Source organism: Pelodiscus sinensis, chromosome 16 (assembly GCF_049634645.1).
Source record: "Pelodiscus sinensis isolate JC-2024 chromosome 16, ASM4963464v1, whole genome shotgun sequence".
NCBI classification, from domain to species: Eukaryota; Metazoa; Chordata; order Testudines; family Trionychidae; genus Pelodiscus; species Pelodiscus sinensis.
In genome coordinates, this window is record NC_134726.1 from 23,580,076 (window position 1) to 23,593,251 (window position 13,176).

Here is a 13,176-nt window from a genome sequence, read left to right on the forward strand (position 1 = left end):
AAAGAGGGAAGCAGGTCAGGGGAGATTTTTTTTTTCTGCATATCACTGTGCAAGCAAAATATTTCCCTGAAAAAAGGAAAATTAATTAGAACATCTTAAGAATATGGGTCAGCTAGTAATAAAATTGGTGTCATCAAGCCAATGACAGGATAAATTAAAGGAGAGACAGAGAAGTTGTAGTTGAAGTAAATCCTTTTTTGAGGGGAAAATGGCCTCTGAGAAAAATCACTTCAAGATGTAGGGAAGATTTGGCTTTGCATGTTATCCTGGACATAATGTCATAATTTCCATTTAGTTCATATAGCTTTGAAGTCCTAGCTGTGCAGTCAATGAACATATCTTTTGACAATTTGTGCTCTGAAAGCCATCATCTAATCTTGATGTAATTAGCCTTTTCTGCTAAGTTCTTGGAAAAATAGGAATCTAGTTTGACACCTGTATCATATGTCTCAATTTTTCCTCATTTTCTAGAGCATCTCATAGATTACAATTAAAATATTAATTTGTTCCATTTAATGCTGTCAGCCTGCTTTTGCTTTTGGTAATTTTTAAAAAATCAGGAGGATTATGAACCTCAAACACAGGAATCTCTAATTTATTTCTATCTCATCTGGTGTTTCTCATTTACCTCATGTCCTTTATTGAGTTTAATGTTCAGCACTGGAAATCTACATGTTGTTAAGATGGTATTAATGTGTGCTCATCTACGACTATCCTTGTTTTCACATTGCTTTCCCTGTGAATTATTCCTTCCAGGGATAGTAATAGTTCAAGTTTAGGGGTCACTCATAGGGACTCTGTATCTAGCTCTACCCTTTCTCATGCTGAGAGGCTGGTCAAAGTTCTGGGCCATGGGGATATTTCAGTTGGAAATAGAAATTGATAGGCATGTCTTTGCACTTTTGTTTAGCTATGAAAAATGTACACAGTCCAGTTGCTAAGTGAAGGACCCAAATTGCTGGAAACAACTTCTTTGGTTCAAGAACAGGAACACTTTTTCTCAGTCTGAGTCCTTGACCCAAGAAAACGTCTCTTGAGTTTTCTTCCAATGTCTGCCACTGTGTTTTCATCTACCCCTTCTGGGTGTCTCTGTCTCCCAGTCCTCTCCTGTTCTGCCTTCCTGCTCAGTGACCTCTCTCCCCTACCCCACAATACTAAGCAGAAGTTCCTGGTACATGTGCTCCTTGTGTCCTAAGTGAGGATATAAAATGTATCTGTATACTTGTGTTAATTGAAGGGTGTGTTCATCACTAGTCAGAGGTGTGTGTTTCATGCAGTCCCTAATCACGCTCAGGATATACCAGTATGATGAGAGGGATTGTACAAGGTCCGTAGAAGTTGCCAAGAGCTTCCTTTCCCTGGGAGTTCCACAGAAGGGGACTGTGGCTCTTGCAGGCAGCCAAAAAAAACCTTTTAATTTTACCCTTTACAAAAGCCATGACCAGCAGTAAAGGTTGTGTGCTGTGTATGCAAAGGGGGTGCCGCTCACAATGGCAGCGTGGTACTGTTGCACTTACTTTGTGCAGGTATAACTGGCGACACTGGCTGGGCACTGGGAATTTGATGCTGGGAAGCCCAAAGGATTCAAACCAGCTCCCAGCTATAGGCCAGGCCCAGCAAGCTCAGGTGCATGCTGGCCTGAGTGGTGATATTGTCACAGGCAAGGGATGATGAGCAGGATTGCGATACTCTTGGTCTATGTCTACACTGGCGGGTTCTCACGCAAGAACAGCCGTTCTTGCTCAAGAACACCCAGAGCGTCCACACTGCCCGCCTGCTCTTGCGCAAGAAGATTTACAGTACAGCGTCAGAAGACAGGGCTTCTTGTGCAAGAGCTACACTCTTTTCCAACAAGTGTAAGCCCTCTTGCGCAAAAACTTGCGCAAGAGGGCAATGTGGACGCATGGCAGGGGTTTCTTGCGCAAGAAAGCCCTATGGCTAAAATGGCCATCAGAGCTTTCTTGCACAAGAGAGCGTCCACACTGCCATGGATGCTCTTGCGCAAAAGCACATGGCAGTATGGACGTGTTCTTGCACAAGATGTTCTTGTGCAAGAACCCAGCAGGGTAGACATAGCCCCAGTGACCTGAGGAGTAGCTCCTCTAACCCTAACTTCTCAGGGGATGGACTCTAGCCACTAGCTGGGACGTAGGTGGCACATGTTAGTTACCTGTGGCCAGGGGAGCTTGTTGTAGCCTCCCACTAAAGTGAGGCAGCAAGGGGCCTGGAGTCCCCCAGCGGGCACTACTCTCCCTCTAGGGGGCACTGCTCGCTCGCCCGCTCCCACCACTCTGCTTTGCCCTTCCTCCCCATCCTTCTCATTCTATCTCCTCAATCCGCCGTAGCCTCGAGTTAGCTCCACCCCTCTCTAATCCAGAAGCCGAGTCCGAAACGCATTCTGATTGGCAGATCTTCTTGTCAATCCCTCGCTCGCCCCGCCCCACGTCCCTGCTCGGTGCGGCTCGGGCTGTCAATCACGGATCAACATGGTCCCATGCCCTGCTCCCGCCTCCTGAGCGCGAAACGGATTGGCGCACAGGAATGTCCATCGACGATTAGCTCCACCCGCCCGCTCAGGTAGCCCGGAAGATGGCGGCGACTGCGGCGGCCGGTGAGGCCGGCTGGGTTCTGTGAGGGGAAGGGGCTTGCGGGGTCCGATGCCGGCGACGGCCGGGCCGCGGCGGAGGGGGGCAACGGCCGCTGGGGGCGCTCGCCGGAGACTCTGAGAGCCCAGTCCCCGTGTCCGGCGCTGAACGTTGGGGCCTGGAGCGAGCGAGATGCGGTGGCGGCTTTGGGGGCGCTGCGGGGGGAGCTGGCAGCGACCGGGGCCGCTCCTGTGCCTCGGACCCGGGCCCGGGCTCGGGCTCCGGCTTCTCTTCCTCTTGCTGCTCCTGGGATGTGGCGAGGCGGCTCCACTTCCGCAAACAGGTGCAGGTGAGAGGCCGGCGGGTGGGGGCTGAAGCGTCTCACGCGAGGGGGTCGGGACCCAAGGGATCAGGGCGCGATGGGGGGAGAGGCCTGCGGAACGAAGGGGTTGGGGGGGACCTGCCGAGCGAGGCGGTTGTGTGTGTGTGTGGGGGGGGAACCTACTCCCGGGGGAAATCTGCCGTGCGAGGGGTCTGGGGGGGAGAGACGAGATCTGCCGTGGGAGGGGGCTGGGGGCAGACCTGCCGTGGGAGGGGGCTGGGGGGAGAGACGAGACCTGCCGTGGGAGGGGGCTGGGGGGAGAGACGAGACCTGCCGTGGGAGGGGGCTGGGGGGAGAGACGAGACCTGCCGTGGGAGGGGGCTGGGGACAGACCTGCCGTGCGAGGGGGCTGGGGGGAGAGACGAGACCTGCCGTGGGACGGGGCTGGGGGCAGACCTGCCGTGCGTGGGGGCTGGGGAGAGAGACGAGATCTGCCGTGCGTGGGGATCTGGGAGGGGGTTGGCGGCCGGGGGGGTCCTGCTATGTGACGGGGTCACGGAGAGGAGGGAGGAAGACTTGCTGTGTTAGGAGGAGATGGGGGGAGGGAGGACCTGCTGTATGAGGGGGCTGTGGAGTGTAGCGACAGGTCGCTGGTTGGGAGGAATGAGGCAGATGGCTCTGGAAGAGAGTAAGCTGGGAGGAGCGAGGATGGGGGGGGGGGGGGGAAGGAAGTCACCATGGTCCCTGCTGCTGATGATCATTGTGTTTTGAGGTAGGACAGGGAGGCTGCAGTGATCCATGGTGGGGCTAGGAAGGCAGGGTCAAATGTGTCCAGTAAATTCTCCCAGTATAGTTTTGGTAGCAATTGTGCTGTTTGGAATCAGGAAGGAGTTGCTTCCCTTCCTTGTTCCACCTCAAGAGTGTCACATTTAATTGATTTATCTGAAGAAGTGGGTTGTGCCTATGAAAGCTCATGATACAATCTACATGTTTTAATGTGCTGCAAGACTAGTCGTTGTTTTTTACATTCAATTGGGTTTGTTAATGTGGTATATGTCAAGGACTTTACCTTCTCTGACACGGCAGGTACTGGATACTGTTATCTAGATGAAATGGTCCAGGGTTCTGAACCAGTGGGCAAATACTGTGCTTGTAGCATTATTATATGTTGTCTCACTTTAGTTATCTCTCTGGAGCTGTTGAGTTTTGTGCCTTATCTTTTCCCACAGTTCTAAGCTTTTAGCCCTGTGGCTCACAGCTATGAGACCTTTGTGTGATTATCTCTTTTTTTTTTTTTCCTCTCTTTTTGCGAATTCATTACTGAGACTAACATGCAGAGGATGGAGGCGCCCTAGTACAGATTTGCTTATCCTATTTCCAGCCAGATTAGTGTAGCTTTTTACTTGCTGCTTGTAGTTTACTTTTGCCTGTTACTTCTGTTTCCTGGCTTTTAGACCTATGGGTTTTCCTTCTATTTTTCTGTACACCATTTAAAAATATGGATTTGGGAGGGGATCTCTCTTTTCATAGTATAATTTGGTTTTTTGAAATCTTACTAGTGGTGATACAAAGGAGGTAGCTTTTTTACCTTTTTGTATTCTATTAGTGTTTTGAAATTTTAATTGATCCTGGGACCTGTTTTGCGATGCGGTGTACAGAAGCATAGTAAAAGTGGCCCCTGGCCCCAAAAAGCTTTTAGTTGAAATACACAGTATGGTCAAAGGGTGGAAGAAAAGAATACAGCATGCAAGCAGAGATTGGGAACTGATGGACAGAAATTAAATGATTTGTCCAAGGTATCACATGAAGTCTGGAGCAAAGCCGGAATTTACCCTTGTTCTCTATTCTAGGCCAGCACCTGAACCACAAAACCACCCTTTCTCCTGAATTTTCTTTGGAGAAAGCATTCTAAATTGTTTATAAACCACTTCTTTAGTTCCATGTAAAGATGCATTTTTGAAGATGAGAAATTGGTAAATCAAATGTATATGTTTGTAAATGGAATGACAGGTTTCTCCCTTGTGAATTTTTTGATTATTCAAATAGGATAAATTTGTCAGCAGGCTGTATGATGCTACATGACAAATTCAGTATCGTGATTTGTCCTCCCTTAAGTGGAATGCAAGATTTGTTTCTATAGAGTGATTTCAGAAGTAGGGGACTCTTCCTGATTACCTTTTCTCAGAGTATCTCTGCTTTTTTTGTTGTTGTTGTTTAGATTCCTCCTTACCATCAGAATTATGCAGTATATCTTAGAAAACTAGACACTCAAAACATTAGTTTTTAGTATTAATAACGAGCTTCATTTTGAATCTGGAAGATTGGAGGCAAAACTTGAATAGGTTTTGTATGGCATATAGTAATAAAGGTATCTTAATACTGTAATACTAACGTGCCATCTACAATGCAGTTAGAGTTACTATGTATAGAGCCCTTTGCTTGAGAAAAGGTTATTACTGAATGGAGTATTGTAACTCTCCATGAATTCATTAAGCACAGTATTCAGTGTATTTAGGTTTGATAGACCAGTTGAACTCAACCTTTTTAATAGTGGGGCTACCAGGTGTCAGTGGCTTTTTTTTCTCCTGTAGAATAACCTGCCAGTGTACAAAATAGGGATGTCAATATGTAGTCCAAATAGGGATGTCAGTGTGTAACCCGGGCGTGCTGCAGATAGAGGCTGGTCCGTGGCAGTAGCTTCTGTCTTTGGGGGGTGGGTCCGAGCTCCATGCAGACAGAGGTTGGAGCCTCTGTCTGTGGCCAGAGGTTGCTTCATGGCAGCTACTCCTCTCCCTCACCACAGCAGACTCTGTCTGTGGGGAGCTTGGACCCCTGCCAGCAGGGGCTGCTGCCAGGCCAGCTTCTGTCTGCGGTGAGCTGGGAGGCCTGTGGACAGGGGCTGCTGCCTCTCCGCGCTGCTGCCTCTGTATCAAAGGCAGCAGCAGGGAGCTAGTTTTTAGATTCTCTCTTGGACTGGCTCCCACCTGGTACCCCTTGCTGCTGCCTCTGATAGAAAGGCAACAGCATGGGGTGATAGGGCTCCTAGGGAGTACACTGGCTGCTGGCCCCACCCTCAGGAACTATCGAATAGTCATGTAACTGCTAAGATTTTATGCAGTTAAACCACTATTCAATTTCACTGTATCTAACACACTGGTACAAGGGTTTGCAGCCAATGACTTGTGAACCAAATATGTCTCACTGGGGAGCCAGATACGGCTCTTCTGGAGCCCCATCTCAGCCTCTCTAGCTCCCCTGCAGCAAGGAGCCAGCGCTGGCACTACAGCCTTCTGTTCCCCCACATGATGGGAATGCCAGCGTCGGCTTCCCTGCCGGATCCATTTTGTGGGAACAAGTGGAGCCAAAGATGGCTCCGTGTGTGCTGCCTTTTTCCTTTCCCCAGGACACATTTTCTGGGGGCTTCCTGTGCAAATCCTTCCTGGAGGCTTCCTTCTAGTAAACGGGAGCAGGGGGAGGACATGTTACATGGTCCCTGTGACGTGGCACAAAAACAAGTAAATGTCCCCCACCCCTCTAGTCCCTGCATGCCTACCCTCCCCATGCATTCTTCCTCCCCCTTGGCCAGACAACCTGCCCCCAGCCTGCTCCTGTCCCCTGGCCAGACAGCCTGCTCCAGCCCACTCCTACCCCCTTGACCCGGCCAGACACCCTATTCCCAACCTGCTCCTGCACCCTACCTCCCACCCAGACTTTGCACCCTATCCACCTCCCACTCAGATCCTGCACCCCCATCCCTAACCCATTTGCTGGCAGCCCTGTCCCCTACACTTAACTCCTCATTTTGGCCCCACCCCAGAGCCAGGGGAGGGGGGCAGGAAGAGACACAAAATCCACTAAACCTAGAACTCCAGAAGAGTAAGTTTGGCCTGAGGCCTTGAATCTCAGTCCTCCCTGCCTCTCCCCCCCACCATGGGGCTGGAGCACCAGGGGAGTGAGGTGTTTCAGTTGGGGGCCACATCTGTAAGAGTTGAGGGTTTTGGAGGTTTTTTTTTCTTTTCACTTGTGTGGTCCCTGACTGATTTTTCTGTGGGTCAGTGGCCCCTGACCCAAAAAAGGTTCCCCACTCCCGCCATAGATAAACACAGTGTTGAAACCTTTTCTGTTGGACATAATATTTTACTTTCATTATTTAAAAACGAAGCCTGGCCAACAAGCTCCCCGTTGGGACCCAGCCCCCGTGTGGCCACAGCATCATAACACCTATGTTATGAAGCTAGCAGCTTTAGTTGTTTGCACTGACACAGCTTGATGCTCCAGTGGCAGTAATGCTTACAAAATTGCTATTAATAAGTCATATAGATTTGTAAACCTGTAAGCTTTTCATTGAATAATCGTGTTGGTTTCTTTCATAAACATGTAAGATTGGTCTCGAACAAGCTCAATTGTCTTTCCTTTTTATGTCTGTGTGCAGGCTTCAGAATCCTTTACCAACTATTGTGACTGCTCCTTTGAAGAATTTTGGTAGTTGATAAGCATTCTAGGGGATGGATGTATCCATCCATGTACTGAGCTCAGGTTAGGAAAGTGAGGAAGAGGTAGGCTGAAACAGCATAGGAAACAGGCACTAATCAAGCTAGCTTCCCTGTGAAGCTAAAGCTGGAGAGCAAAATGAAGCTATAGGTAGATCCCTGCGAGACAGAGGGACAGAAAAATAGTGTTGGACATTGAGATTCATCTTGATTAAGATGAATGCTTCTTGGAGCTATAAGACACAACATCAGGGGATCATGCACCTGCACATCCACTAATTGTAATATACGCCATAAAGTGCCAGCAATGCCTCTCTGCCATGTATATTGACCACACTGGATAGTCTCTGCATCAAAGAATAAATGGACACAGATCAGGCATCAGGAATGGTAACACACACAAACCTGTAGGGGAACATTTTAACCTCCCTCAACATTCAATAATGGATTTGAAAGTAGCCATCCTTTTACAAAATAATTTTATCACCTGATTACAAAGGAAACAGCTGAACTGGAGTTCATTTACAAGTTCAATACTATCAATTTAGGTCTGAATAGATCTCATCTGGTTAACGCACCACAAAGGCATTTCCTTCGCCTCTGATATTTGCATCTTCATACCATATGCTGTGAATGAGGCAAGTCCACCCTGACTTAATTAGTTTCATTAGCACTGATCTTACAATTCACAGATAACTTATTTTGCTGTTAACATGAATTCTGTAATTTCCATTCCAATTCATCTGATGAAGTGGGTTTTACCTACAAAAGCTAATGACCTAATAAATGTGTTAGTCTCTAAGGTGCCACAGGACTGGTTGTTGTTTTTGGAGCTGTAGTTTTTCAGGCTGTTAGGAGATTGACAGTCATTTCTACATTTATTTACATTTGGCTCAGGTTTTTGTGGTTCTCTTCCCAATAATTTTTTTCAGTAAATCAGCCTAAAAAATGGGGAGAAAAGGGAGAAAAAAAGAGTAGCTGTGATTACCCTTGTGATTGCAGCAGAGATTGAGTGCCACTGTGCTACACACAAGAAACAGTTACATGAGATGGGAAAGTGTATCTAAAGAAAACACCAGCTCAAGTAGATTGATTAAGATCAACTTAGTTGAGGCTGTGAATGTAAAAACTAAGGTAAAAAGGTGGCTAGTGGTATGCATAATGATTGAGAACTGGAATCAATCCTGAATCTTGGATTTGGGAAAAGTAGATGTCTGATGTGTGTGGATTTACCCAGTATCCCTCAGTATAGAAACATCCATAGACTGAAGCATGGTTATTAGCTGTGCTTGGAGCCTGTGGAGCATCAGTGGTTTTAAACTGATGAGGGGACTGTCTTGTAATGTTTTTGTATTTTGTGTGGCAGAGAGTTAAAGGGTTTGCAAGAGAATTCTCTTCTGTGAAGATAGGCGTTTGCAAGCAAATTTACCACACCGCCATCTGACACTTCTACTTTAGCATTGGTTGACTTAAATACAAAATCAAACCCTTTCCAATGTGGCCAAGTTCTACTCTCATTTCTGATTATATACTCTTAAAACTTAATCTGGTCTGCCAAAATGAAAATATGCACCTCTCATCAAACGATGTCTCTGTCGTGATTATAATAGAAGATAACCTGACAAGTAATGAAAAGAAGGAAGAGCAATTCTAAAAATAGCCTTCTCTACTGTAAAACTTGACCAAAAAATCTAAGAGTTGTTCAGGAAATGCCAAATATAAAAAAAAGGGGTTTGCATTTAAGTCCAGATATTGCCAGGTTAATAGTCATGTTGCCTGCACAGGAATGAGTTCCATTGTCTGGATCTGGCTCCCCTAAAACTTCTGTTTGGTGCTCACGACCCCCTGTTGTTTCCCAATTTTGCAGTTCCAGAGGAGTGTTGCTATTAAGGATGGTTATGGTTAGAAACTGGAAGATGATCTGTTATCTAGCTTAATCCACTTTTGTAGAAGGTTTTGAATATTAGGGTGGACACCTGTAAATAAGACCGCATATTCAATGGAGACGCAGTGTTAAGAGCACAGCATTGGGAGTGGTGTGGTACATTCATAACCACTTATATGGTACTGTTGTATTTTGTACTAGTTAGCGTTTGGGGATGGCTTCATTTCTAGTTAGAACTTGCAGTAAACTGATTTGGTGGTCACTATGGCCTGATGTATGCCTCACAGTATGAGGGTATAATCTCTTAGATATCTGCAAGTGTCAGAAATGAGGCTCTTGCAGCTAGGGATGTGAAAGGCTAACTGTTAAGCATCACTCTTAGTGGTTGATGCTTACTGATTCTGGTTAACTGGTGGAGGCTGGAGCAGCTCTCCATTTGTGGCGGGAAGGGGGGCTGCTCTAGTTCTGTGCGGGGCCTGCTGCAGACAGGGCCGGGCTAGAGCAGCTCTTGCCTGTGGCAGGGGGACTGCTCCAGCGTGTGGGAAGGCCGCTCCAGCCCAGTGGGTCTGGAGCAGTCTCCTCACCTGCCCCTCTTGAATAGGTTAACCAGTTAAACATGATAGTTCACTGATTAACTGATTAAATAGAATTTTATATTCCTGATCTCACACATGGGCATTTAGGAAGGTGAGAAGGACCATGGGGGTAACTTTTCAGTCAGTTGGCTAATTCCCTTGATAGGAGTTGATATGGAGGAGGCAAGTTCTTAAAAACATTTCCTTCTTAGAACTAGTATCTGCAATGTCTTGCCTTGGTTCGTCTTAACTAGCTACTTTTGAAGTATGAGCTAGTCTCCTGTAGATCTTGGAAGAGCTGGAAGACAATGGTGTTGAAATCTGCCCTTTAGAGATGTGAACTGTGTGTATTGTAGCATTTTAACTTTTGTTGTCTACCCATATACCTACTTTCTTCTGGCTGAAGGATTCTAGCTGGATCTCTACCTCTGATGGTTGTTGCTTACTGTTATGTTTAATTTAAATAGTGATGCACTAAGAGTTAATTTCTGAGAGTCCTATGACACATCTTACTCTACTATTTTAGTAACGAAATAGGATATTTAGTAATCTTCAGCTAGGTTCTATAGAATTTGTACATTTTTAAACTAAGCTGCTTAGGTAGTTACAGACTTTTTTGTAGCCTTTACAGGGAAAAGGGAAGGATTTGAGCCACCATCAAAGTCAAGATTATACATCTATCCATATAATGCTCTAGCACAGGGGTTCCTAAACTTTTTGACACAGGGACTAGTAAATCCATTCACGAGCTTTTGGAGGACCGGTAATGTATATTTGCATATTCATTAAGCAAATTATGAATATTCAGATAAGTTATTTCTGGTCCTCCCAAAGCCCCCAGTGCCAGCTTTAGCAAAGCATTTGATACGGTCACCCACAATATTCTTGCCAGCAAGTTAAGGGAATATGGATTGGATGAATGGATTGTAAGATGAATAGAAAGCTGGGTAGACCAGGGTTTCCCAAACTTTTTACTTTAGTTGGAACCCGTTTTTTTTCAGTACTGTTTTTTGCAGCCCAAAAATATAAACACATATTAAAAAAAAGAATTAAAAATGAATACATTTTCATTGTTTCACCCGGCTGCATCCTCCGTCCAGCCTGGACCAGGGCTTGGGGGACCCGGCGCTGCATGGGCACTCCAGGAGGCGGGAGCAGGAGCAGATTGGGGGTAGCGTATCTGGCTAGGAGGGAGAGTGCAAGGAGGGGTAGGGTTGCCAGGTGTCCGGTTTTGTACCGGACAGTCCAGTATTTGAGACTTCTATCTGGGAAACAAATTGAGAAAATACCAGACATATAAAATGTCCAGTATTTTCTAATTAGGTAAGTTTTATTATTATTAGGTGTATCAGTCCGTAGCTGCTTGGCTGGTAGATGTGCTCGCGCTGCGTGAGTGTGTCTACCAGCCAGGCAGTTCGCAACGACTCGAGGGAGGGTATGGAGCAGGGGGGGCAAAATGGAATCCCCGGGGCCGGACTCACTCATTTTGTGCCCGGGTCTGCATGTGCCCGGGTGAATCCCGCTTTCCGCTTGCCGATTCGTGCCTCCCCCCCCCCCAACTTCTCCTCCTGATCTCCCCCGGCCAGCCCCGCTCCCCCCACCCTCTCTCAGCCTGTCAGTTCTCCCCTGCTTCTCCTCCCCATCTCCCCTGGCCAGCCCCGCTGCCGTGGCCAGCTCTGCTTCCAGTGACAGGTTCTCCCATCCTCCGTCTCCCGATCTCCCCTGGCCAGTCTCTCTCCCCTCCCCCCCAATCCCTTGACAAAGCCCTGGCCGGGTTGATTTAGTTGGAATTGGTCCTGCCTAGAGCAGGGGGCTGGATTTGATGACCTTCTGAGGTCTCTTCCAGTTCTATGATCCCCCCAGCCAGCCCTGCTTCCGCCGGCCGGTCTCCTCCCCCCCTCGATCTCCCACGACCAGCCCTGCTCCTCCTGACCACCTACCAGCCAGCTGATTCTCCCCCGCTTCTCCTCCCAATCTCCCCTGGCCAGCCCCACTGTCCCTGGCCAGCCCTGCTTCCGGCGGCTGGTTCTCCCATCCTCCTCCTCCTGATCTCCCCTGTCCAGTCTCTTCTCCCCATCCCCTATCCAGCCCTGCTTCCGCCGGCTGGTCTCCCCTCCCCCCTGATCTCCCCTGACCAGCCCTACTCCCCCCAACCACTTCCCAGCCAGCCGATTCTCCCCCCCTTCTCCTCCCGATCTCCCCTAGCCAGCCCCGCTGCCCCCATCCAGCCCTGCTTCCAGAGGCTGGTTCTCCTACCCTCCTCCCGATCTCCCCCGGCCAGCCCCGCCCCCCGACCAGCTCTGCTTCTGCAGCCTGCCCGCCCGCTCCCCCATCTCTGCCGGACAGCTCCGCTGCCCCCAACCCTGCTTCCCGGTGGCTGGTTCCCCCTCCCCACACACACACTTCCTCCCAGCCTGCTCCGTTCCCGTCCCAGCAGCCACGCTGAGGCCTAGTATTTTTTTCCCCACGCCCCTGTTACCAGGCTACAGCCCATAGATTGGGAAACGCTGCTCTAGCACATGCTTCTGTTCTTCAATGTGTTAGAGTTCACACAACTTGGGAAGTGGTAATTTCAAGAGTATGTATCTGCAAAATCTATTCAATCTGTAATATGCGTGTGAAGTTTACCACTTCATGGATCACTATTTTCTCAGCAATGTATCAACAGCAGATGCTGACTTCAAGTTTTTCAATCCTTGCTAAACTGCAGCAGGATCCACATGGCCAATTAGTGTGTGACAGGCTAGGATGCTTTACACTCTGATTTTCTGTGCAGTAAATTGCCATACAGACAAGACCTTTAACATCTGAGTTTTTCCTTTGACCTGTGGCATGTTTTAAAAGCCTATGAGAGAGGTTTAGGTACAGTATAACCTAATAAATCCCTGCATGCTGTTGTGTCTTTCTGCTGTAGGGTTACATTACAATGAAGGGACATGTCCAGTCTTCATTTGAAATAGTTTCAATGGTCAAAGTATATAATTTTTGTCAAAATATTAGCATTATGCTGAAGTTACTGTATCAGCAGGTCAGATATATTTTCTTGCAGAGTACCAGTTGCTAATTGATGTTTGCAGTACAGCATAAGACAGCTAAGTTACTTGAAGTGTATGAAGACCATACTTTAATTCTTCTTTCTTCTTTTTAAAAGAAGTTTAACTTCAGAATACATTCCTTTACCAATTCCCTTTAACTTGTGCTTGTTGCTTGTTTGCAGTGTTTCAGAAGATGATGGTATGCTACTCAGAAAGCAGAATTCAAGTGCAAAACATATAACAGCTGTAATTTTAAGGGTTGTTTGATTTTTATTATGCAGTGA

The 13,176-nt window shown here is 47.4% G+C and overlaps 1 protein-coding gene across 3 annotated transcripts in view; it reads left to right on the forward strand.

Moving 5' to 3' along the window:
• The first annotated feature begins 2,556 nt into the window (after window positions 1-2,556).
• LMTK2 (lemur tyrosine kinase 2) overlaps window positions 2,557-13,176 on the forward strand; it is an 84,183-nt gene continuing 73,563 nt past the window's right edge. The window contains exon 1 of one of the 3 annotated variants that reach the window (XM_075899511.1): window positions 2,557-2,934. In XM_075899511.1, coding sequence (XP_075755626.1) covers window positions 2,778-2,934 — 157 coding nt within the window. In that variant the 5' untranslated portion in view covers window positions 2,557-2,777. The remainder of the gene's footprint in view (window positions 2,935-13,176) is intronic. The other 2 variants (XM_075899512.1, XM_025178561.2) reach the window with 2 other exon arrangements.